Consider the following 27,794-nt stretch of genomic DNA (forward strand, 5'->3'; position numbering starts at 1 on the left):
GCGGGTCCCTTCAGATTTCAACCGTCTCCAAAGATAGTGGGATCTCCTCGTGTATTTTCTTCAAATACTTATCGATTGTTTCTAACTCCTGCGAGTTTGTCTGTTTGGTCCGCTTCCAACTCCTACGAGTTTTGTTAGTTGGTCTGGCAATAATGTCGGGTAAGCCTCTTTTCCGCCCGTGTGCCACGTGCGGTCTAAAGAAGGTTTATGAAGGGGATGGCCATCTTGACTGCATCTACTGCCTTCACCCCCACCACTCGGCGGACCAATGTGATATCTGCAAGGGTTTTTCCCAAAAAACCCTGAAGGACCGGAATCGGCGACTGGTCTCGTGGCTGAACGACGGCGCTGGAGCGTACCCTCAGTCGGAGGTAGGATCGGTGCGCAGTATCGCCTCAGCGAAAACATCAGAAGCCTCCCGACGCTCACATCCGTCGGAACCTCCGGCCAAAAAATCACGACCTACGGAGAAGGACGTGCCTCGAAGTCATTCCTCTAAGGCCTCATCGAAAGAATCGACGAAGAAATCATCTTCCTCTTCTTCTTCGTCGAAGAAAGATAAGGACAGGCCAAAATCCTCCTCGAGCGATCAGAAAAGATCAGCTACGAGTAGAGAGGCGGATAAACGCAGGGAGAGCTCCGCGAAGGCGGGACCGCCTAAGCCACCTGCAGGCCCTCCGTCGACGACGACGACGGCGACGATCCAAGTGCCCACTCCGTCACAGTCCCCCGCCTTTCAAACGGGCTCATCGTCGACGACGATTCCCTCGTCGACGGAGTTCCAGGCCTGGAGGCCAGAAACGTTCGACATGGGGCTACCCGACACACTGCTACAAGAACAGGCAGTTTCGATCGCCTCCAAAGAAGACGACGGCTTCAGAATAGTGAGCCCGGAAGACCTGGGGCTACGGCCCAGATTTCCTTCTGGTGCAACCTGCTCTCAAGTTTTCACCCAGCCTCCAAACGCCCAGGCTACTCTCTCCATGGAGGTACTTTCCTCCTTACACTCGCTCTTGAAGTCCCTGGACGAAAGGCTCCCGCCTGTTCCGACGACTCCCCTCGTCGACGAGCCCGGACCTTCACACCGCCCGACTAGATCGGTCGTGGGCCCAACTGCTCCAACAGTCCAGGAAGAAGGTGAGCTCTCGGACTCCCTCTCTGAACAGGGGTCAGCTTCTGATATCTCCCTCTCGCCGTCGAGAGACCCGTCATGGGTTTCGGATGTGGAGGTGGATCCTCCGAAAAGTCCCATTCACCCATCTCCACCGGATGACATAGGGGCCTTCCATTCCATGATGGAAAAAGCCTGCAAGGAGTTCGGTTTGACCCAACAAGAAGAAAAGAAGGACTGCTTCCTCTTTGACCACATGGGCAAGAATAGGCGTTCCGTTTTTTCGATACCGATACTGGACCACGTATGGAAAGAGGGCGTCCAAACCATGCGGCATCCATTCTCGGAACCTGCGGTCAAAGGCCGCGTAGAGAAAAAATTTAAAGTTCCAGATTCGACGCCAAAATGCCTCTCTGCGCAACCCACGCCTGACTCGGTGGTATCAGCGGCGGCGACGAGAAAGGCAAAGGCCCAGCATAAGTGCTCTACCCCGCCGGACTCCGAAGCTAGACGCCAAGACGCTTTCGGTAAGAAGATCCTGTCAGTGGGAGCGTCAACAGTGAAAGCAGCGAACTCCCTGGCAATCATGGCCAGGTATGACAGGGAGATGTGGCACAGACTGGCACCCATTTTGGACCACCTCCCAGAAGAACACAGAAAATCAGCTATGTCCCTGGTTCGTGAAGGAGAAGAAGCCTCGAACCATGCTATCAATATAGCGGTGGACCTGGCAGACTCAGGGTTCAAACAAATTAACAACGGAGTGGTTCTACGACGCCAGGCCTGGCTCAAGTGCACCAACTTTAGACCCGAGGTGCAATATAAGGTCGTCGACATGCCTTTCGAAGGTGACCACCTGTTTGGCGAAAAGGTGGATGAGGCCTTGAAAGGAATGAAGGAGGACTCTGAGACGGCGCGCTCGCTGGGCTCTCTCCAAAGCGGTAAGCCCTTTCGTTCCTTTCGCCCCTTTAGAGGAGCTACGGGAAACGCACGATTTGCGGGATCCAGGGATAGAGCATTCGGGAGGTCTTCATATCCGTCCCAAGGCTATAGACGCGCCTCACAGTCCTCGACCCGACGCAGAAATTTCCAGGCCTCTAAGAGACGTCCCACTTACTCGTCGTCGACGGGAAAACAAAAAGATCAACAATGACGTTCTAGGAGGGAGAGTGTCAAGTTGCGTCGAGGAATGGGAGTCAATTACGACAGATCGGTGGGTTCTGGACACGGTGAGACTGGGACATTCCCTAAGATTCAAATCCAGACCTCCAAGACGTCCACCGATACGCCTGTCTCAACCACACCTAAGCGTCTTGCGTCGAGAGGTTGCGCTCATGCTAAAAAAAGGCGCCATCGAGTTAGTCCCTGCTTCACAGAGAGGCTTAGGGGTTTACTCACGCTGCTTCGTAGTAAAGAAACCAAACGGGAAGTGGCGCCCCATCCTCGACCTACGGGACCTCAACAAAACCCTGCTGAGTCAAAAGTTCAAGATGCTTACTCTACAGGAGGTAATCAGATCGGTCCAAAAGAACGATTTCCTGGCGTCTCTGGACCTCCAAGATGCGTATTTTCACATTCCGGTGCGCACTCACCACAGGAGGTTCCTGAGGTTCCTAGTCGGCCAAACACACTACCAATTTACTGTGCTCCCTTTCGGCCTGAAGTCCTCCCCAAGAACCTTTACAAAGTGCCTAGCACCCGTAGCAGCCTGGCTGCGGAAGGAAGGGCATCACGTTTACCCGTACCTCGACGACTGGCTCGTGAGGGGATCCTCCCCAGCGTCGACCAACGACAGCCTATTGACCACCTTGCGACTGCTACAGCGTCTGGGATTTGCAGTGAACTACGAAAAGTCTTCACTAAAGCCCTCGAAGAGCTTGAAGTTCCTAGGTGCTCAATTCGACACCCACACGGGACTAGTGAAACCATCCCTGGAAAGGTTGTTGAAGATCAAACACCTGACAAGCCAACTTCGTTTACAGAGAAGGTTGTCAGTAAGAAAATATGCGGCTCTCCTCGGCTCCATGGCATCGTGCATCCACCTAGTCGCGAACTGCCGGTTGTTCATGAGACCTCTACAGGAGTTCCTATCAGACAGATGGAAGCAGGCCACAGGCCGCTGGTCGGACAAGATAATAGTCGACGACGAACGAGTTATCAAAGCCATCCGATGGTGGAAAGTGGCGCGCAACCTGGACAGAGGGGTCCCCCTGCAGGAGCCGGAATTTCAGAACACCATCATTACAGACGCCTCTCTGTCGGGCTGGGGAGCACACATGTCACGCCACCAAACCCAAGGCAGGTGGTCGTCGACCGAATCTCGCCTACATATCAACGTCCTGGAGCTAAGGGCGGTGAGATGGGCCCTGAAATCTTTCCTCCCACACATCAAGGGGTCAAAAGTAAGAGTGCTCACGGACAATACGACAGCTATGTTCTACCTGATAAAACAGGGTGGCACCAGATCCAGGACCCTCTCGAAGGAAGCTCAAAAGATCTGGCATTGGGCTTTAAAACACCACATCTCCCTAGTGGCATACCACCTACCGGGAGCGAAGAACTTACAGGCGGATTCCCTGAGCAGGACCATGTCACAAATACACGAGTGGGAGCTGGACTCCACTCAACTCGGGGAAATCTTCGAAAGATGGGGGACCCCGTCGATCGATCTCTTCGCCACGGAAAGAAACCGAAAATGTGCTCAGTTCGCGAGCAGATGGCCCCAAACAGGCTCCCTGGGGGAAGCGTTCTCGTTTCCGTGGACAGGCAAGTTCCTCTACGCCTTCCCTCCATTTCCCCTCATACGGAGGACGATCCAGGGGATCCACAGGTACAATTGCCGGGTCATCCTAGTGGCCCCGCGCTGGCCGAGGCAACCATGGTTCTCAGACCTCCTTCATCTGTCGCTGGATCAGCCGATACCATTCAGGAAAGTACCGAACCTCCTGTCCAGGGACGAGGGGACCGTGTGGCACCACAATCCGGACAGCCTGAACTTAACTGCATGGCTCCTGACTTCTCGGAGTTCGGGAACCTAAAAGTCTCGACTGATTGCCGAAGGATTCTGCAGGCGGCCAGAGCCCCGTCCACTAACAAATCATATGTAAGCAAATGGAAAAGGTTCTGTATATGGTGTCAAACACAACAAAATATACAACCTTTGGAAGTAACTCCGGAGCAAATCCTCCCGTATCTTCTTCATCTTGCGGAAAGCGGACTGTCATCATCGTCAATCAAAGTACACCTGGCGGCTGTTTCGAGATTTACCAGAAGAAGACAGTCCCCTCCACTATTCAGTGACAGGCTAGTGAAGCATTTCATGAAGGGTCTGTTTAGAACCTTCCCTCCGGAAAAACGGTTCCCACCGTCGTGGAGTCTGAACACGGTTCTAGCTGCCTTAATGAAGCCTCCCTTTGAGCCAATGTCCTCTTCATCTCTACAATTTCTATCTTGGAAACTCGCGTTCCTAGTTGCCATCACTTCGGCTAGAAGAATGTCGGAACTACAGGCACTGGTCATAGACCCTCCATATCTGAGGTTCTTTAAGGACAAAGTTATTTTATCAACTAACCCTTCATTCATCCCAAAAGTACCGTCGGTCTATCATAAGCACTCGACCCTGGTACTCCCTACTTTCTTTGCATCTCCTTCGTCGACGGCGGAGAAGGCTCTTCACACTCTGGACGTCAAAAGGGCGCTAAAATTTTACCTGCAAAAAACGCAAGATATCAGAGCCACCAGACAGCTATTCGTCGCCTACGGCCCCTCGGCTAGGGGTAAGGCTATCTCCAAACAAGGTCTGGCTCGCTGGGTCTCCTCGGCGATTACCCTGTGTCATTCCAAGGCCGGGAGACCTCTACTACATCGTCCCAGAGCCCATTCCACGAGATCGACATCTTCCTCCGTGGCTCCATGGGCAGGAATTCCGCTGACGGACATCTGCCAGGCGGCGGCATGGTCTGTTCCGCACACGTTTACGCGCCACTACTGCCTGGAAAAGCAGCACGCGGATGAGGTACAAATGGGAAGGGCAGTGCTTCGCCACCTTTTTCAATGAGGTAAGCCAAAGTTTCAAGAAGAATGCTGCCTATTATTATTTGGCCTCAGCTGGTTTTTTCAGAGTGTATACATGAATGTGCATAGTTTATTGACCTAAACATAAGTGGTTGGGTAGATATGTGCGCAAGGGGTGCATACTGAGTCATATGACATAGCATTGTATGGCGGAAATCCGTTTCGTATCAGTATAATAAGTTGTTGCTTACATACATGGTGTAAACGGTAGTGTTTGGGGGTGTCTCTACGAATGTAAGTTACATTGCACTCTCACCTCCTTCTTAATGTTACTGCTTTACAATCTATTCTAAGCATGTGAATCCATGAAAGATCCAATGCTGGAGAAGGGAGTAGTTTCTTACCTGTAACTCCATTTCTCCAGCATTGGTATCTTTCATGGATTCACATGCGCCCTCCGGCCTCCCCGGACTGCAATGTGGAAGATTGGTATGTAAGCAAGTTTTCCCCCCGTTATCTTGGAGGGGTCGAAATCTGAAGGGACCCGCGGGGGCGGGGCTTATATACCATCACGTCCAACGGGGCGTACGTGGGCGGCCCCGTAGAGGACGCAGACGGGGATAGGGCAGAAGTTTTTCCTATTGGAAATGACTATATATATGTGTACCGAGGGTTCCCAGTCTGACGACGGGGAATATTCTAAGCATGTGAATCCATGAAAGATACCAATGCTGGAGAAATGGAGTTACAGGTAAGAAACTACTCCCATCCATGCTATGGGTCAAGGGCATGTGTATGTCCCCTGGGCTCCAAGGCTCTTCTGCCTAGCGGTTGCTGAGGAGTAATCAAAAAACAAGGAGAAGCAGAAATACAGACAACAATCAATAAGACCCTGATTCAGGTGTCAGCAAAAGTCTGTGCTCCAGTACGTCCTGAGCAAATTCCAGATCAGGTAACCAAAAGTGCAAATACCCGTCATGCTACAGTTGAGACAGCCCTCCTGTCTTGTACAATTAGTAAGCTTAAACAATGTTTCACAGTGCAAAAGTGCCAGTGCAAGTCACATTAAGTAAACCGATTAACTATTGATCAACAAGGGGGGCAGAGCTTAGTAGGAAACTACAGCACATTGCTCAACATAAAGCAGGTTGTGCTCTAATTCAGGAAGATAGGGCATAAGTGCTTGCAATTTATTAGACAAGGGGGGCTTTTCAGTGAAGTCATTTTGGGTGGATAACACAACAGCAACGAAACAAAAAACACAGGTTGGTCAACGTGCTCCAGTCAAACCAGGGATCAAAGACAGACCAACAGTAGAGAACCCTCAGCGGCTCCGCCAGGCTCACTTGGACCCTTGCAACCTATTACAAACCGCTGCTTATTGTGACTGCAGAAAAGGCGGCGGGGGTTCAAGCTAACCTCAAAGGGTTAAGCTTGAGCCCATCAACACTGAAGGGTAAACTGCAAACAGCCTATGTGTGACTGCCCTCTGTGAGGGTGGACTACCCTGATTTTATTTGATTGTTGTAGCCCATAAATGCTGGTAATTCTGCCTCCAAAAAAAAGGCTCTGCTAATCAGACTCACTTTCATAATGCTCCATGCTAAAAACTGTGTTCAGAATGTCTGACAAAAGCAAATGAATCTTTGTGCTTCTGCACTTTTTGCCGTTCTTATTCTGCCAGTCGAAATATGCCGGCTTCTCCCGTTTTCTGCATTCACACCAGCTGGTCTAACAGCTGCTGGCATATTTTATCTTCTTTAACTTCCATCTTCTCCCTTTTTGGAGACACCTCACAGGTCCCATTTGCTTCCACGTTTCCTCCCCCCAAAATGACTGCTCCTCCTTTCACTTTCTCTTCTCTCATTTATGGGGTGACAGCAGTGCAAACCTCTCCCCACTCAAATCCCTCACAGTTCTTCACCACCCGACCACCCCCACAACCCAACTCACCTTTCTCTGTGGCCCCTTTTTTCTTCCTACTCTCCACTCCTCACACACCATGCTTCACCACCTTCTGTATGGTGCTGGCCTTTTTATCTTTCTGTTGTGTAACACTGACAAGAACACACCAGTGTTTTCCCACTGGTGCATTCACGTGGTAACATACATCTCTTCACAAATTGTTTTGTATTCCACTACAATTACATAGAACTAGTTTTAAAGACTTATTACAAAATCAGAATTTTCCAATGACACGTTGAGGATTTAAGAATCTTAGAATGCTGGTGAGACTTCTGTTTATTTATTACTGCTATACCTCCATAAAAGAAAAAAAACACTTTTCCGTTCTATACAAATCGCTGCCATTAATCCATGCTTGATCATACACTGCATAACCGTCTTGATGTAATTATATCCATCACACTGAAATCCATCATACTGCACTGGAAAATTAAACATTTGTTGTTGGCATTCGAGCACTGTGTAGGATTCATCCAGAGATGCATAGAAGGGAACCATTTCATTCACACAATCAAGCTCCACTCAAAGGACTCTCCCAGGAAGATGATCACTGAATAGGCTTATAGTTTTCTGTTAAAAAGAATTCACAGCAGTGAATGTCAGAGTACCCTCTGCATGGCACAGTTATAAAACATTTTAATCAACATGCTATTTCAAAATGTCTGCCCCGCCCCTTCCACAAAACGTGCTGTCCTCAACACAGAACCTACAAAATCTTTAATCAATCAGGAAATAAACACACCTACCTTTCCTGTCTAGCATTCTTAGTCCAGACACCCGGGCTATAATCTTTGGAACAAACCCAAACTTGCCTTACCTACCTCCCTAAGCCCTTTTCCAGATTGTAGATAAATCAAATACCAGTTTATTCTTCATTATTTTTGGAGGGTACTATGGAGCTACATTGACTTTTAACTCTGGTGTTTCCCAATATCAAACTCCAAATCAGTTCTTCAAAACACAAATTCAGCTTTATTAGTACCCGGCGAGGGGTATGTGACGGCCTCCTAGCCAATGGGCAGGCTCAGAACACGGGCATTACCAGACGGTAATCCCGCTGCCCTGAGCCTCTTCAGGGCTGACGGCCGCCATCTCCCCTTGCCAGGGAATGAGGTAAGTGCTTCTAAACCCCCTTGCGCACATTTCCCTACCTTCCCTCCTCCCCAGGCCTCCCCCACACTTGCCTGCTTTTCGGGAGCAAACATGCTGGAAATACTTCTGTCCTGATCTGCAACAGGCCACCATGGAAAGGAAGAAGGGACTACACATAGTGCCTTCTCACATAGTCCCTTCTTCCTTCCCATGGTAGCCATTTTTCTGTTTACCTTTTTCCTTTTTGTTAGTGGTCGCCATGGAAAGGGTGAAGGGACTATGTTTAGTCCCTTCTCCCTTTGCATGCTGGCCATTTTGTTTGTTTACCTTTTCTTTATGGTTTTCAGTGGCCATCATGGAAAGGGAAAACAGACATTTGTTTTCTGTTCCCCGGCAGCCATTTTTTAAACTTTTTTTTCATGTTGTGAGCGTTTTGCTACAGAAAGAAATGCTTTTAGTGCGCCCGGTGTACTAATAGCAATAAGCCCCTCGCAGGGGGGGACATTACCACTTTAGGTGGAGCCCATGTCACCATCTGACAGATGTCCAAAACAGAGAAACCCTTCTGCCGGCCAGAGGTGGCAGCCAAGACTCTGTTGAAAGAGACCATAAGCCACATCCTTTCCCCCTCAGATCGTAACACTCAGAGACGCGAGAATGACCTATCTGGACAGGGTCTGCTCAGTAACCGCCCTACATGCACCAGCATAACCCACAAAGAGCTGTTCATCTTTTTTGATGTCCTTTGTCTGAGAAACCTAGCTGCTGAGGGCCTGTACAGGGAGCAGCTGATGGAAGCTCTCCAACATCTTGGAAGGATGAGGTGGAGGAAACAACACAGCAATGTGGATCTTCTGAGAGAGTTGAAATTCCAACACAGCCTTGGGTAGAAAGGATGGTCTAACTCTCAATGTCACCCTCCCCTTGGAAAATATGGAGGTTTACCTGACAGAGCCTGGAAGTGATGGCTTACAGGAAAATCCCCTTAATGGTGAGGAGTCTTAAGAAATGTGAATCCAGGGCTCAAATGAAGCTTCGGTAAGAATAACCAACACTAAATTCAAATTCCACACAGGAACAACAAACTGTTGTGGGGGAACTGGTTGTCAAACTCTACAGAAACTGAATTACATTGGGAATGGTGAAATAGGATCCTTACTCATGGGACCTCTTAAAGACAGAAAATAGTGGCCAATTACCCATTCACAGTTCCAAACCACAGGCAATCTGGACCACAGAAAGCAGGAAATCCAAAACAGAAAAATACAGACAGGTCAAAGGTTTCAGACCCCTCTCCTTACCAAGACTAAAACGTACATCTCCTGCATGATAAACAAACATAGTGGCAGCCCTCGCAATGAAAGGGAGAACATCGAGGACGTCGTCCAGCAAGTTCCACCTCTTACACCTTAGCCTCTCAACAGCCAAGCGTGAAGGTTTAGAATGCTGAGGCTTGAAAGGAAGGCCAGTCTCCTCTCTATGAGTGGAAGAGCAGTTCCACCCTCACGGGAGGTCACATGGAGAGCAGGTGGACAGGTCCAGAGGATCTCTGTGATTACTGTGCATTGGGAAAATTGCAAATGCGTAAATATTGAATCGCAAAATCCTGCTACGCAGTTATCACATAGATCACACTTGCCGTCACCCTGCATACCCTACCCCTCACCCCCTACTTACCTTTTTCGGTGGCACACACAGAAGTGTGCTGCTGACTCTCCTCTGTCCCTGTGGAATAATTTTCCTCCCACTAACATGGGCCAGAGCTGATGGGGCAGGGTCCCTTTTTCTCATTTCTTATTTTTCTTTTTTTTCTTTGTTATCCCCAGCTTCCAATGGCCTGGAAGCAGGGAACACCCGCGCAACCCCAAAGCCCATAATCATGAACTTGGGGAGCAGAGGACACCCCCACAACCCCTGCTCCCAATGTTCGTCATTATGGCCTTCTATCTTTGGTTGCAAGCCGAATGCGCAGTAATTGAGCATTCACTATTTTTGATATTTTCAGGGAATACCGATCCAGAAGCTCTGGGTACCACGTCCTCCTCGTGCACAAAGGAATGCATCCTTCAGAGCTCTCTGTAAAGGAAATACTCTGGTGCATAGCAACACTTTCTGTTCACACTAGAAATATCGCCACTAGAATGCTCTGGCAGAGCTCCCACCGATGGGAGGCTGAAGCCTGTCTTGTCAGAGCATCCACCATGACGTTCTCCACTCCAGGAAGATGGACTACTGTCAGAGATATGTTGTTCTCCAGACCCTGGAACAGGAGTCACATTGTTTCTTTGTACAAAGAAAACAACTCCACTGCTCCTTCCTTGTTGAGGTAGTCCATGGCCCTTGTGTTGTCCATCAGGACCAACACACACTTGCCTCACATAGCGGGGAGGAGGGCAACAAGGCCTGATAACCTATAGCTCTAGTAAATTGATGTTTCTGAACTTCGATGGGGACCAGAGGTCACTCACCATAGGTTCTTGAAGGTGAGCACATCAAGGGGGTGTCTGTGACCACCTTCAGTTGGGGCAGGGTTGCTAAAGCAGCATCCCTCTCAGCATGTTGTCTTGCAGAGCCCACCACAGATGATTTTGAAATACTGAGATCGCTGACTCTGAAAGTAGCCACTGGAGTGACCTCATGTGCAATCGGGCCTCTGGCAATACCAGGATGCATGAATCTCAGATGTTGCAGAAAGGCAGAGGCCAGGATCCGCCTCTGGGACTGAAAAACCTGGAACATCTGAAAAATGATTACTACCCAATCTTCGGGATGGAAAGCTCCGCCCAGATCGGTGTCCAATAGCTCTTCGAAGAACTAAAGGAATTAGGACAGCAAAATGTGGGACTTTTTCAAATTCAGGTAGAAGCCAAAGCTGTACAGAAGGCCTCATGTACAGAACAAATTTAGCTGACTCCAGATCTGGGATGTGAGCTTAAATGATCTAATCATCCTGATAGTGGAAGACTTGAAGCTTCTCCCTTCTGAGACAAGGCGCCACTACTGCCAGCAGTTTGGTGAAGACCCTGGGTGCTGAGGTAAGACCGAATGGTATGACATGGACTGGTAGTGGGTGCTCCCAGCTATGAACCTCAGGTACTTCCTGTACTTGAAATGAATTTCCACATGGAAGTAGGGGTCCTGAAGGTCCAGGGATACAAATCAGCACAGAAGCTTTAGGGCCTGGAGGATCTGGGCTAAGGTGACCATGTTGAATTTGTCCTTACACAGGTACAAGTTCAAGAACCTTAGATCCGTAATGGAAGGCAGGCCTCAATCTTTCATCTAGACCAGAAAGCAAAGGGAGTACCAGCCCTTACCTTGTTATGGACGTGGTCCCAATTCTATGGCCCACTTAAGCAGAAGCTGACGATACCTCCTCCAAAAGGGGATTATCCGGGGTATTGAAAGGCTTGAAGGAGGGTGGTTGTGTGGAATTTGAATGAAAGGGAGACAATATCCCTATGATTGACTTGTAGAGCCCAAGCTGCAGTAGTAGTGCATAGCCACACCTTGCTGAACAGGGACAACCGCACCGCAATCAAATGGACAAAGTGTAATTCACAGCGGCTTAACACTGGGGGTTGTTGCGGGAGAAGCAGAGGCGGCAGAACCTCCCATCTGAGCCCCTCTGCCTCTACCTTGATGGGGAGGACTGTGCTGTGGCTGCTGGCCTGATGACACCTGGCCCATGTCGCAGTAGGCAAAGGAGATGAGGGGCTGAAAAGTACCACCCCCGTTAAATACGATGTAGATGGCTGCTGCACAGTGAGGTGTATGGACTTGGCCGTGGCTTTGGAGGCTTGGAATCTCTGTAGAGATTTGTCACTTTTGAACACAAACAAGGGGTATACACAATCTTTGATTGAACATCATGTGCAAAACCTAAGGTCCTCATCCACAAGTGTCTCCTCGGGACTGACCTAGCATGTCCCTCACAATCAGATGTGGCTGCATTGTGATTGTTACTGTGATTTGTGAATTTTTGCACACCAGAGACAGAATGAACTGTGTCAAGGCACAATACACTCAGCTTCATAGTAGCCATTTGCCAGAATGAAAATCAACAAAAAAGCCAAGTTTTCAGTGCTTTCCGAATTTGAAGAATATTATAGCTAACGGATGTGTTGTGGTAAACAATTCCACAATCGGGGGTGCCCCACTGCGACTCTGCGGTCACCTCTGGATGAGAATCTCGTTTTAGGCACCATTAGAAGATTTGTATCTTGCGAACATAACAACTTCTCTGAATTGTAATGAAAGAGTTTGTTTTGTAGTTAAACAAGCCCTATCCGTGTGAGCATTTCAACGTTGAACACAGTACCTTAGACTTCATTTGTTGCTGTACCGGAAACCGGTGAAGAGAGTTACAGTACCTGGTGATGGTATCCTGTCTAGAAAGTTAAAAGATAAGGCGAGTGGCTCCATATTGAATTTTTTTGTATTCTTTCAATTTGATATTTTGACAACCTAAAAATAAGGACTTACAATAATCGATTTTGAATGTATCCAGAAACCGACTGAAGTATCTGGCATGCAGCCTCTTTCCCATAGCTTACTAGAGAGTTAAAAACCTCCTTCAGCTCAATCAATAGGTTTTCTGCCACACCACAGATCACACTCCAGGGCCATATGTGCTTGGTTAGGGCTCAAGTAGCATGGAAAAACCTCAAGGCAAGACTGCCCGGCGGAAAGGCCTTGCGGCCCACAGTGTTTAACTTCTTGCTGTCCTGATCTGGGGCAGGGAGGGAAAAGTCATGGGGCCTCATTACGAGTTTGGCCCGTGCGATCCGGGTCCCGCGATGGGAAGCTTGGAATCAGCCCTTTTGGAATGAAGGGGTCCTGTCCCATACCGGCCCCCTTCATTCCGACACTGCACGGGTCGTAATGAGGCCCATGGACTTTATTATAATTGGTTATTTATAACTCGCTTAATACTGAAGAGGTTTCTAAGCGCGGACGCGGGTTTCAAACCTGTGTTGCTCTGCGTCGTCTTGCTTCAAAGACGAGCGCGTTGCCACTGATCTATACTACCCGTCTTCAATCCCACAGTTGCGGCCTGCAGCACCAAACTCTGTGGCAACAGATGATTCATCTTAGCATAGCCCTGTCAATAGCCAGGATCGAATCCAGCTTTTCCCAAGGTGAACACTGGGGCCACCATTTCCGGTTGAATGTTCATTCCTTTGCCGCACCCCTTTCCTGAGTATTTCCATTTTATCTGCATAAAGCTTTAACACTTTAGCCTTCCTGTATCGCCTTTTATGCAGGGATTGTGGTTGGTGCCTCAGATGAGAACATCATCGGCAAACAACAAGGGTTTGGCCTTTTGTCCATTGCTGAGGGTTCAATAACTACTATGAGCAAAATGGGAGACAAATGGAATGCCTGCCTGGTTCCCATTTCACCCATACCCTGGGTCAGAGGCCACCACACAAACTCTAAATTCCTTTCCTAAAGGGGGGTCAGGAGGAATACCATATCCTGCTCCAATTTGCCGGTCATTGCTCGGTTCTGCCATAGTTTGGGCCTGTTCCCGGACTTCTGCCCCAATTTGTCAAAGCACTGTCTAGCTCTGTGCCAGTTTTCTGCTCTGATCTTCGTGCAGTTACCCCTCATTGGCAAGTGCTGCCCCATTTTTCCACTCAGTTTTGCATTCTGCCCCAATGTACCCCTCGGTCGCACGTTCAGTCTGATTTTGCCTGCTGGTGCCACAGAGAAAGGCAAGCAAACTCCGTCCTCTGGCACCACTGGTCCTAACGGGCCACTCCCACTTTTCAAATGGCCTTAAGTGTGTCTCAGGTACTATAAAACTATTAACAAGAAAGAACTTCATATTCCGATCTACCACCTCTCCATACCCTACTTCCCAGAACCCGAACCTTCAGTCGTGCTCTTCCCTCTTCTGTTCCACCTCACTACTCTAGAATCGAGGAATTGGAGCAAAAAGCACAATAGAAGCAACTAAGGCAACATAACATTATGTACGAAGTCCCTTGAACTCTCATCCTTTCCTCTTTCCAGGCCCTCGCTTATCTCTCTCACAGCCTAGTCCCCCTGTCCTCTCCACCGCCGTCCCACACACCCCCCCACTGTTTACTCAAAGCACTTTGGAGTGGCTGGAAAGCACCAAAACATGCTATGCAATAAACTAACATGGCCTGATGTGCTGCGGCGCTAATATAGGCCCCCGTTCCTTCATCCATACATGCGACACTTATTTCACATCACGTCTCATTTAGCCGCCAGCATTGTAAGGTATGGAAAATGTGAATTTCAGTAAACTATTATGGGAAAAATATTTGTAAATGTTACTGTTCTATTCCTGTTGATTGACTATTCTGTTAGAATAAGAGTGAATGCTGTTTTGTACAATATTACTCTTATGTTGAGTTGCATTAGCGGCCCTCCAAATGTTAACATCCCGACAGAAGAGTCGCATTTTAGGTGTACAACAGGATCACGCGATGTACTCAATCAATTGATTTATCTGGGCAAAACTGTGGACCATGGAACGACAACCGTGCTGCAACGTGAAACAACACAAAGTTATTTCTTTTTTAAAACACAACACCTGGCCTTTCTTTTCAGCTCCCTAATTAAAAGGGACAATGTACCCTGCGAAGGAGGCCTGGGCCGCATCCCGACTGAATGCTGTATTCAAGTCACTGTGCACCAGATTTCAAAAACAAAATGGTAACCAACGGAGATCCTGCAGAATTGCAAAGGATGCGGGACAGGAGGGTATTTCAGAGATACCATATTAGCATCCATGTCTCACTTTCAGTATTGTGACCTGGAAAGATGGAGCCGTGTTAACTTTCCTGAAGCACTTCCTTGCAGCACCCTGAACATGTTGTTACACAGCTTCAGAAAAACATATGTCTCAACTGCTGCCTCACCCAATCATTCCATGACTGGTTTTATGCAGACTGCTTCAGTCACACTGTCATGCCGCCACCTTCCACAACTCTCTGCTGTTTATAGAAAAGATATTAGAACTAGAAGACCTGTACGCATTCTAAAATCAAATTCTGATGACACATCTATACACCCATGTGTAAACTACTCTTCGACAGGCATTCCTTCACACACGCATGCATTAGTCACTCACACAGCTACACTGCCATTCACTCACATGCACCCTTTCCAAATCAAATCTCGCAAACATGCACTCACGCAGACGCATACATGTGATGTGATATGATATTTTATTTGTATCGTGCTCATACACAAGTGTTTCAGAGCATACATGTGCAAATCAGCAATGCTTACAGAACAGTTCCCTTCTTGATTTAAATAATGTCCCCAGGCAATGATCTTCTGTTCAGGACAGAATTCCTCCAGCCCCCACCACGTGGGAGGAAGAGGGTCAAGGGTCAAGAGATGCCACCCCTCCTCCTCCGTGCTCTTGGGTCAGCTAAAGGGCAGGGTCAGCATTTTGACCCGACCCAGAGACAGAGGGGTCAAGAGGGCCGCAGTAACTTTCATGTAGCAGATTTTCCAGGGCCGCTGAAAGTTACTGAAGGCTGCGAGGTCGCGGATGGACTCTCGGTGCTTTCACGGAGCACGAGTGAAGGTCTGGCTATTTAATTTGCTGGTCCCTACACAGGCACGTTGCTTTGCAGTGCATTGGGGATTCCGCTGGTGGTTGCTTTAGATTCTTTGCAAATACAAACACTACATTTTCATGAGTGTGCGCTATGTTAAATCACTACTCCAGAGTGCAAATACATTTTATTGCTGGGTTACTTTTAGGGACAGAGAGGGACCCGAACATCAAGTGGTGACACCATGCTGTTAAAACCAAGCTCTTTGTATGAAGCACACCTTTACATCTTTATGTATCTGTATAATTCATATCATGCATCTTGTTTAGCTTTGCCTGTATCTGTGTAACCAAGCGACCTCTGGTGACCTGTATATTCTCTGAATCATAAGTCCAACAACTTCTTGTAACAGCGCCTCGATGCCCCTGGGCTGCACGTGCGCTATACAAATGCAAATAAATAAATAAAATAAAATTCTGATGTCCCAGCCGCCCTTTGTAGCCACCTACAATATCTGCTTTCATAACTGCAATAAGAGAGTCAACTGCCTGGTCACCAATCACGGCCGACGACAATTCCATCTCCTAATGGACATGGATGGAACATTAAAGATAGAGAAATGGCTCCCATTCCCTGCGAAATGATATGTGCTCCAGACTCCATTCTGCAGATACGATGATCATCTGTGAAGAACACGTGCAATCCACTGTGTAAATGTATAGAAAACAATGGACTGTGTACAGAAGTGCAAGTGCAGAGGAAATAATGAACTATTTGATAATGATTCTTAGCTGAGGGGGAAAATGTTTTCACCAGAGGACGTTGATCACAATTAGTGGCTTACAAAAGGACACTATGTAATTGTTGCCTTAAGTTTTGAGAACATTTAACAGCTCATTCCTAATTATTATATTTCACAATTTAAAATAAAATAACAATTGCTCAAATTTCATATTGAAATGTTATATTTCCTGTCGAACATCCAATTAAAAGTACAAATGGGATTTTATAATATGACTAGCGATGATTTTGAGACACCATTAACTTTCGAAAAAAATGCAAAGGACCACTTTTTTAGACAGAAAATACAAAGGAGACCTTAGAAAAAATATCTGTCCATAAATAAGAGCTATTGCAGATTGTGTGAACTTCATTGGCAGCCATTTTAATGACGACATCAGTACTACTCAACACACACCATTGAGTAACACCATGGTAATTATTTATTTGTATTTTTTGATGACACACGACCATTCTCAACGGTTTTAGAGGCCAGTCTCTCTGTGAACAATCTGGGATGGGCAATCTAGGGATGAAGATTGTGCCAGTGATTTAACCCCTTCACTTGTTGGCCTTTGGGATTCTTTATAATCAAATATGTGTTTTCAGCAAGAAAACCACATTAGATGTCTGTAACTATAGTTAACAGACCGTCTTTCTTTCTTGATGTTAAGGACATTTTCAAATACCCCGGGTCACAATGGACCATGAACCAGGCTAGTTGGTAAAATACAATATTTATGTATTTATTTTAAAATTCAAAATAAATCATACACCTTTTAATATGGGGCAGCAATGGGGTGATAATTACGATGAGAATGTGAGCAACGCACTGGGTTTAACCTTCTAGTGGAACATATACACAGCACAGCGGAATAGGAGCCCTTTTTGATTTAGGAAAGATAGCACCCAAGTTAGGATTTCCCCCTGCAATGTTCCCTCAACCCACATATAATCAGTGGATAAACAAAAGCAGCAGGTAATCAGAAATAAGAAACAGGAAACGGAATCTAATTCTGACCTTCCCTCCCCAAATAAGAGAGAAAAATATTTTAAACCCCTTGCAATGTTATGAAATGACACTTGGAAATGGACAAATAAATAATGAATGTGTGTTAAAACCCTTGAAGCAAATATAATTCCCCACTAACGCAACAATGCAAAGACACCAACAATCACAAAGAATGGATTACCGAAAGCATACAGTTTGAAAATGAGTGGAAAGTTGAAAACAGATTGCAGCAAAATGACACGTTAGGGTTTTTTGGTTGGGGGATAGAGGTATATCCCAGGAACAATATGGAAGTGAAATTAAGTCTCTAGCTGGTAAATTGGATGAGTTATGCAAGATATAAAAAGGTGCACTTTGAGTAAAATGGAGCTGTGAAATAGGAAAGGAAATCGGTTGTGACAAGAACAGTTTTACTTTACACTAGAGTATTCAGGCTGGACCACCGAAGATGGACACAGTAAGAGCCAGGGTTGATTCGCGACTTCAACCCCGCCACCCCAGCGCCCAACCCTGGTGGAATCCAGTGTGATTACTCGAAATAGGACTAATGGTTTAGGATTACACAAGACAAAATTACTAAAGAGATTGCGCTAGCATTATAATTCAAGGACAAGTAGCAAAGATAATTTTGACAGTTTAACAATTTACCAGGATAAGGATAGGATGGCTTAGAGAGTGGGATAAGGACAAAGACAAGGTATGCTATGGGTTTCTATGGGGTGGCGATTATACTCACAGTCCACTTTTTAGTTTTGGGATTTTTGGACCATCAACAGGTTCTGGTCACTACACGCCAGTGCGCCTGTCAAACAGCTGGGCAGTTCTGGTCACCGTATGGCACTTCTGGACTGGCAATTCTGGTCACTGGATACTAAAGGTCAGCTGGATGGCAGGATTGCAGCGAGCATGCAGTTAGGGGGAAGCAAGCCAGACTGGTTCAGGATGCTTCCCAAAAGAATACCACAGCTTTCCCCTTTTTAATGGGAGATTAGTGGGTTTTCAGAATTGAGGCCTTGCTGGGAATAGGATCAGCACTGCTTGGGTTTTGCAGTGGGCCCTGGAGTATGGTCAGCAATGCTTTGGCCTTGTAGTTGGGATCTGGCATCTGGATGGATGGAAAAGGAACGCAGCGCAGGAACATCAGGAAGGGTGTGTGTCGGGAGTCTTTTCAGGGACTCTTATTTGTAATGCATAGTGCCATTACAGACTATATTGCTTAGCCGGCATAGCTAAACCCGCCTCTAAACAACTGGATTGGACAATCAATGTTGATTGCCTCCCCTGGGATGTGACTCAGTTCAGGAGGTTGCATTTTATGATGTAAAAAGCCTTCCCACAGACCTTTTTGCCAAATATCTGTCATACCAGAAATTACACATTTGTACAGTTGTGGCACCTTAATAAATGACATAATCCGGTTACATATTTTATGTCGAGCACAGCTGTTCAATCCTGCAATCTGCGAGACATTGTTTTGTCCTTTTATACATTTCTGGTCATTTTCAGTGTGAAATATTCAGCCTAAAATTCCATAACTTTATACATGGGTGTGGATGATCATAAGGGATGTATGTACAAAAATGTGTGTTTGCAACAGGGATGCTTTTCTTGCAATCCGCAATACTTTGCCATTTCTGTCCCAAAAGTGCCAGTGAACATTTTTACTAATTCTTGCTGCAGAGATAAAAAGTTTTTAAAGTTTATTTCTAAAATAGTCTTTGGAAGCAAATGGCAGTCTCTTGTCTGTCACTGGCCCATTATTTCCTTTCTTCAGCTACCACCAACTGTCACTTCAGCCCTGTGTGGGGTGGGGGTTCCCAGTTTCATTGAAGATTTTATGGCCCCTCGACTTCACAGGTTAGTGTCCTAGGACTTCTATTGTCCCAGCTTGGAGCACAGGAGAATGTCTGACGAGCGTGTGAACTTTCTTTGTCTTGGTCCATTCAAAGTTTTTCAAGATAGCTATTATCACTTTCGTGTCCTGGAAGTTTATGGTGTGGCTCCCTTCCTAGGGGGAAGATTTAACTCTGCCAACCGGAATAACCTGTTTTTGACAGCTTGCAAATCCAGCTAAGGCAGTTTAAAACCTTTATTTTCTGATATTTGGTCCTGAATTAAAACAAACCTGTGGAATAAAATAGCTCATTTATGTATTTTCACCAGCCCCAAACCCCTTCACATTGCTAGGTAATGGCAGGCTTTCCTTCAACAGTTTACTTTTTAAAAGGGCATTTTTCTCCTTTAGATTTGCAAAAGCCCATTTTTACACATGTGTTGAAAACTGCTAGCATTTCCTTTCAAATTCGATTTTGCCATCTGACTTCCCAATATTGCCTTGCAGCCATAGTTATTTTCTTCTAGGCAGTAGTTTATTTGAAGCACAGATGCATTGAAACTGACTTGGCTCAGATAGCTGGAGTCTCTTTTGACGTAGCTCTCAACTCACACGCTTTTGGCGGGTGTCACCCGCCTTGTAAACAGCTGACTCACCCGCCAAGCCTCCAGCACGCCCATTCGTTTCAATGGGCCTCTCACCCGCCAAAACTAAAATCGGGTGTTTTCACCCGCCTTTGCAACACAAATGGTTGAGAGCTATGCTTTTGAACTACTGAGCTTTGATACATTTGTAAAGAAATTAACGCGTTTTCCTGTGCGATTAAAAGTGAAGTTCCTTGTTGATTTCTCTCAGAGTTGGTTTGACAGGGCCTGTCATTCAGAAATCATGCCTGGTTTTGCTGAGGCACAATGAGATACTGGGCATGGCAGGGCCTTATTAATCACAGTGATTTAAAGAAGAACAGATGGAAATAGCATCAGCAGCATTATTTTAAAGGTGAAAAGTTTCCTTCATAATGGAGATCTTGGGCTTTCAGCAAAGCAGTGCTGCCTTTTTACTCCATTTCTTTTGTACAGGTAAGAACACACTGGCACAGTCCCTTAGTGTGTCCCCTTGTTCCATCCTGCCCCTCTGTGCTTGGCAAGAAGGTGCAGCCATCTTTTTGTTGCTGCAAAAATGCAGTATTGAGGCCATAGCGCTCACAGGAGCCATCGCAGCCATTTTGCTGTTTCTGCGCACATGCAGCTTGGTGATGTGGGGAAATACTGTTGAGTGGGTCAATGTATCCCACAAAGATCATGACTCAAGACCCATCATTAAGGTTGATGGGCAAGGATATAGTCGGATAGAGGATAGAATGGGAGGTTGATCCTCTCCTCGGCTGGTGCCTCCCTCTGGAACAGCCTCCCTCTTCCCCTCAAACTTGAGCCGGATCTTCTTAAATTCCAGAGACATCACAAGACCTTTCTTTTCTATGCTTGCTTCCCTCTGCCCGGCTAAGTTCTCCACTGGGGCCTGGTCACTTCGGTGTCATATAGAGACCAGTCCACCCCCCTTTCAGCCCTTCCGAGCTTCCTTCGCCAGCCCTTTCTGTCAGCCTCGCTTTCCCAGACAACCCCAGCCCACTCCTCCTGTCCACTGCACTTTCCCCCCCACCTTCTTTCCCCTGGCACTTGCCACCTTGGCCTAATAGCACTTGCCTGCCCCCCATAGGGTTCCCCCACACTTTGATGGTTTGGCTCCTGCAGCCCTAGAATTCGGACACATTTCATTACCTGCTGAATACAGACAAATCCTAGCCCCAGCTAAAGCATCCTCCACACTATCATGTTTTTGCCACAAGTTGAAACTTTTCACAACTTGTGTGCCTCCCAGCAACTCAACCCAGTTCAGATCCAAGTGACTCAGATCTTGCCATACTTCTTGTCTCTAGCTAAGGCAGGCCTAGCACACTCATCCATCAAAGTGCCCTTAGCAGCCATTTCCCGCTACACACGCACCACAGACCAGTCTTCTCTATGATTGCAAAGACTTGTAGAGGAGTTCCTCAAGGGACTATCATGAGTGTTTCCCCTGTACGAGCCCCAGCTCCAGCATGGGAACTGAACATGGTCCTCTTCAAGTTAATGGGCCCTCCATTTGAACCTCTACATTGTGCTCCAATGAGGTTTCTCTCCTGCAAGACTGCCCTCCTGGTCGCCATTACTTCAGCCAGACAACTAGGGGAAATGCATGCATTATCCTGCTAGCTGCCATACCTGACTTTTCACTGGTACAGAGTTGTTCTCTAAACCCTTTGTTCATGTCAAAGGTCCCTTACACCTTTCATCTCAATTAACCTCTACTGCTGCCTCTTTTCTTTGGTTCTCTCTCTTCTCCTGCAAAGTGGGCCTTGCACTCTCTCAATGTCACACGTGCCCTCAAGTTCTATGTCGCATGCACAAAGGAATTCCAACAGTCATCACAACTGTTTGTGGTGTTCAGACCTGTGAGCAAAGCCCTAGCATATTCTTCCATTTCCAGATGGCTATCACGGTACATCTTACACTACCATCAACTAGCCAACAGACTGCTGCCAGGAAGACTAAGAGCACATCGGGCCAGAGCAGTGGCATCTACTATGGCTTTCCTGTCTGGTGTGCCCCTGCTCAACATCTGCAGGGCAGCCATGTGGAGGTCTGTTCATATCTTCACATGATTCTACTGCATCAAAAGGGACTGCAGAGAGGCGTTTCGAGTCAGCCAAGCAGTTCTTCGCAACCTATTTGCATGAGGTGAGTGTTCCAAAGGTGCGTTCATTTGGTTCTGTTGAGCTGTACCGTCTCCCTTTGACTGTGCATGTACTGCTGTACAATCATATTCGTTAAGCATGTGAATCCATAAAAGATCCAATGCTGGAGAAGGAACAAGCTACTTACCTGTAGTAAGTAACTCCTGTTCTCCAGCATTGGTATCTTTGATGAATTCACATCCAACGTTCCTCCTACCCCTCTTTGGCTCTTCTTGGTTCTTACTGCCACAATATGTGCACTTCCAAATCTGAAGCTGGCTCTCAGCAGTGGAGCTAAGGAGGACAAATGTTATTGTCTTGAGCAGTATGACCCAAAGTGACAGTAATAGACTACAAAAGTGACAGCCAGGTTTAAACTTTAAAGCTAAACTGCTTTAATATTACTGAGGATTCCCAGCCTGACGACAGTAAATATTCATTTAGCATGTGTATCCATGAAAGATACCAATGCTGGAGAAGAGGAGTTATAGATAAGTAACATTTTCCTTATTTATTATATCAATGCTATTATATTGCTTGAGCACTTGTACTTTATTCAGGGAAAGTTGCCTTCTTGAGATTCTTGTATTTTTTATTGTTATTATGAATGGGAATGGAATGTTAGAGCAAAATCATGCAGTTTGGATATTGAGTTGAATTAGCAGCCTTTTATCTGAGAAGCTAATAACAGGTGCCTGTTAAAATTTTGAGTTGTAACTTGTGTATCTGTCAATGTCATTGTTATTGCTACTTTATTGCTCGGTTTTCTGGTGCACTTTAATGGCACTGAGCCAAATAAAGTTATTTAATAATAATACATGTAATTGGTGTCCATTATACATTTTTCATGTTTTATGTGTGTTTATTACAATAAGGGTATGTTGATAAATGTAGCACATGTTAATTCTTTTAACTAAAACTAAATGAAATACAGTTGAATTCTGTATCTGCAGTTGTGAAATAGTGCAATTGTGGTGGCAATTGAGTTTTTTTTATGTCTATTTTACGTTAAATAACGTATATAATCCATGAAATTGCTGCAGCCCGTTGCTGCTGCTTTGGAGACAGCTTTTTGCTGTCATAAACTGATGATGTAATAGATTTTTTTAAAATGGCCGACATGCCCTGTAAGAGACATTGACCCTGAATTCACAGCACTCAAATAGTATGCTGACATTCCAGTCTTTGTTTAATTTTATCAGAGTGATGTAAAATCTCCAAAGTCTACCAAACACATCCACAATGTTCAGTGGAACAACCAGAAAGTGGAAGATGCAGTCAAGCCAGTCCAGCTTGCAATTCAGACTCCGCTCACAAGCTCTGACAACAGGCACAGCAGCAGATCCAGCTCCAGTAAGTAGACATATGAGACTTAGCAGGGCACTTTCAGCACCACACCGCGTAAAATGGGCTTTTCATGAACTTCTTTGATGTTAATTGGGGCGTCAAGTTCATAATTGTATTTATGGGATTTATAAAAACACATATCTTGGTGGGAAGCAACAGAGGCTAACCTAGGATATGCACTCACGGTTTACAGTTATGGTGCGGAGGTACATGAGGAACTGCAATGGGTAGAGGAGCAGAGGATCCGGCTCTCCAGAAGGGAAGAAGTAGAGGCGAGTGAAGAGATCAGAAATTTGCAAGACCATCTTTGAAGAGTAGAGTCTTCCCATCCTTTCTTTTTTTTATATTCTTTTTATTAAATGATTTCCAGAACAAAACTTCCACACCTTAGCCATAGCCTCACACCCTTCCCCTGCCCCCCTATGTACCCTCTCCCCACCCCCAAAATAAAAGGCTGAGCGGGAAATCCCAGATCTCAATATTAGCACTGGGTCAATCCATTATGTTCGGGATTTTCAGTCCTCTGTCCTTCCTGAAGTGTAGGATGGAGGAGTCAGCGTTATCTGCATTGGAAACTTGTGTGTCATCTGGAAAGCGAGTGTTTTCTGCTTTTTCTTCCTTGCAAAATTGCTTGGGCAGTGAGTTCCAGAGTTTGGGGGCCAGTACGGAAACAGGATCCTCCCTGCCTTTTTCTACTGATTCTAGGAACTACTTCTAAAACAGCTTTTTCATGGCTTGAATGTGTGCTTGAGCTGTTTTGGACTGTCATGAATATAGGTAAAAAAGGAAAGTATTGTTGTAAATTGATTTAATCATTCATTTTATTTATCTTCTATTGCAGGTATATTTCTAGCTGTGCCCTTGTCCCAGGGGCAGCATAGCACTTTACAATATTTTGAAATTAGTGAACAATCAGTCAATGACTACCTCTGTTTTTCCTTCCTCTTTCAAGCAGTCATTTATTTTTCCTGTCCTCAAGAACCAATCCCTTGCAACCTCATCTCCTGCTAACTATTCGCCCATCATTCTTCTTCTTTATCTTTCCAAAGTACTACAACAGATTGTCAGGTCTCCACTTGCCTTAGATTACAACGCTCTCCCCTTCAGTCTGGGTTTTGGCCATCTCAATCACTGACTCTTTTCTATCTGCCTGTGACTCTAAACATTCCTCTATCCTAATTCTACGAGATCCCTCTGCTGCTTTCACATACTGGATCTTCCCGTTCTTCTATCCTCTCGTTCCTCATTTTGAGTCTCTTGCTCTGTCCTGAACTGTCTCCATTCCTATCTCTTTGATCGCTCTTTCCCCATTTCTTTGGCCGGTAACACTTCAGCCCCAACTCCTTTGCACCCTGGTGTACCCCAAGCCTCATTCTTTGGGCCTCTTCTCTACACTGCTCCTCCTGCTGAAATCATTAAACCCTTTGCCTCTCATGCACTTCTATGCTGATGATACCCAGAGCATATTGTCCTTTTCTTCCTTTTCTCTGGAAATCCATAACACCACGTCTATCTATGTTCAGGCACTACAATCATGGATGCGCTCATGCTTTCTTCATCTCAATCCGTCTAAAAGAGACATTCTTTTTCCTCTTCTTCCATTACCTCCATTCCCCCTCCCTTCATCTCTTTTCCTCCTTTTCGCATTGCTTTATTTCCTACTGCCAGGAATCTTTGTGTCACTTTTGATTCCTCCCTTTCTTTTTACTCCCACATTTCTAACACGGCGTAGGCAGCACGCTTTCAGCTGTTCAATATAAGTAAGATTCGTCCATTTGTATCATTCCGTGCTTCTCAATTTGGTATTTCCTCTCTTGTATAATCCAGACTAGACTACCGTTTGGCTCTGCTTATCTGTCTTCTTGCCTACCGACTCTCCTCCTTACACTCCATCTACAACTCCTGCATTCATACCCCTTTTCTTCTTCCCCCTCTCACTTCTATTTCCACTGCTCTCAGCACTATTGCCTGGTTATCCTTTGAATCCTGCTTTTTACTCCATTTTCTGTTTATCATTTTGAAATGGACACTTACTTTTCCCCCCGTACTTAGGTTTCCTAGGTTTCGTCTATGTTCCTACTTGCTCTCTCTGATCTGAATCTCTTTTTCTTCTCACTACTCCAAAACACATTGCACAACACCTCTTCCATTAGAATGCAGGTATCCCCCGCGATAAAAATGTGGTCTCACTTCCTGCTCTTGCATACTCTCCAGACAACCTCTCAGCGCCCATCCACATGCCTGCTCGACATGGGTGACTAGCAGGGACTTGGGCACCCGTACGGTACATCATGCTTGCTAAAATACACTTTCTGTCCCCGAAGGCTGTTTAACCTACAGCACGTTGGGACCATACCAATGGTGAAAGGCGCTATTCAAATAACACTTACATTACATTACATTACACCTGAACCTCCTTGTGCAGCCTCCCGTTTTCAACCTTTTTCGATGCTTACTACTAAGTATTAGAATGATTTACTGCTTTCTGTGCCCTACTCTTCTTCTCTATGCTCTTTTTACTCTTCTCAAAGCTCATTTACTGATGTCACAATTAATTGTGTTGTTTCCTACATCACTATTATTACTTTGTACTGTTACTTTTTCTGTCCAGCAATTTGGCAAAAACACTTTACAACTTCAATAAATGAAAAATGAACACTACATCAGCGAAGAAAGGGTAGTGAAAAGACATGAACACTAACACTTGTGACACTGATAGGGGAGTACACTGTTGAGGGCCTACAACTATGAGTAGGTTATAGCAAGATTCATCACTATTCACACTCCAGATTACGTTGTGAAGTGCAAGGAGCAGGAGGGGACAGACAGGTGGGTGGTTTTCCTTTTGTAATGAGGGGGTTTCTTGCCAGGGGAGTAGGAGTGAACAGCCAACAGTTTCCTCTGAAAATGGATGTATACCACCACAAACCAAGCAACCTGATTGGCTGTTAGCTACTCAATGGGTTGTAATATATATCCTAGAAGTTAATTCTAACGAGGTGTGTCTTTAGAGTACTTCAGAAAGACCTTCCATTGTTGTTAAGAGGAATGCCCTTAGAGAGTGAGTTTAAGGAAGCCTATGGGAATGGGCGTTGGTGTTGTGTGCGTGCAAGGGGTTTCCACGCTACTTGCCCTGTGAACCATGGTGTACTGGTTTGGGCTGAGGCCACGCCCCCTGGGTTCTTAAAACTCAGAACGACCCCGCAGTGGTGAAGACCATGAGAAAAGGCGCAGGTGTTGTACCCCTGCAGGGTGTCTCCACGCTATTTACCCTGTCAACTGTGGCATCCTCGATTTGGCTGAAGCCACGCCCCCAGGCTTCTTAAATCTCAGAACGAGCCCGCATTGGTGAAGCCCGCTGGAAAGGGCATGGGTGTTGTGCACCTGCAGGGTGATTCCCTGCTACTTGCCCTCTGAACCATGGCATCCTGGATTGGGCTGAGGCCACGCCCCCAGGCTTCTTAAACCTCAAAACGAGCCTGCAGTGGTGAAGGCCAAGGGAAAGGGTGCGTGTGTTGCCAGCATGGTGTTTGGCGCTGAAGATGATTCTGCTTCATATGGAAGGGTGTGCAGGGCTGTTGGGCATTGTTCGGCACTTGATGTTGGGTGTGCAGGGCTGTTGGGCGTTGTTCGGCACTTGATGTTGGGTGTGCAGGGCTGTTGGGCATTGTTCGGCACTTGATGTTGGGTGTGCAGGGCTGTTGGGCGTTGTTCGGCACTTGATGTTGGATAACTCCCTTGGTCCCAAGGATTTGTCTGAGGGTTTTGTTGCCATTTATCTGGTTTTTCCAGTTGCGACTGGATGCTGGGTCACCACGGTACACTGGAGCCTGGTAACACTAATGAAGAGTTGAAGTGCTGAGTTGGAGTTGAGCCGCGAAAGCAACACAAGTCTTTCCACATTATTTGGGTGGCTGAACTTTAACCTGGATCCGACCTGTGGTCCTGCAAGGCGGGGTGGGTGGGGGAGTTGGACTAGGGCAGCTTTCCAAGCAGTCGGGTGTCCCCCACCCACCTTTGCAGTCGTGTTTGCTGTGCTGTCACAACCCTGTGCTCTGCGCTCAGTGTTTTGTGTCTGGTCCTTGGCCTCTTGCTTTTGGCAGGGCTGACTACAGGTCAGCGCACCCCTTGTTTGCAGTCTTGGCTTGGACATTTCCGTTATCATTCATAGAGTGAAGCAATCAACGAATTAAAATAATGATGTCGCAACGGAACGCTCCAGTATATCTTTCCCCCCACAGCAAGGCCAAAAAGAGGGCTCACAGGCCTATGGAACCCACGAAGGAGGCAAATACCCCTATTAATGAAATGAAATATTT

At 46.4% G+C, this 27,794-nt stretch overlaps 1 protein-coding gene across 3 annotated transcripts in view; it reads left to right on the forward strand.

Moving 5' to 3' along the window:
* MAP3K20 (mitogen-activated protein kinase kinase kinase 20) overlaps positions 1–27,794 on the forward strand; it is a 1,515,864-nt gene that overhangs the window by 1,466,858 nt on the left and 21,212 nt on the right. For 2 of the 3 annotated variants that reach the window (XM_069616229.1, XM_069616230.1), the window contains exon 19: positions 23,331–23,481. The exons of the other annotated variant lie outside the window; for it this stretch is intronic. In XM_069616229.1, the coding sequence (XP_069472330.1) occupies positions 23,331–23,481 (151 nt within the window). The remainder of the gene's footprint in view (positions 1–23,330; positions 23,482–27,794) is intronic. 3 annotated transcript variants of the gene reach the window in all.

Source organism: Ambystoma mexicanum, chromosome 9 (genome assembly GCF_040938575.1).
Source record: "Ambystoma mexicanum isolate Mex_15411 chromosome 9, UKY_AmexF1_1, whole genome shotgun sequence".
NCBI classification, from domain to species: Eukaryota; Metazoa; Chordata; class Amphibia; order Caudata; family Ambystomatidae; genus Ambystoma; species Ambystoma mexicanum.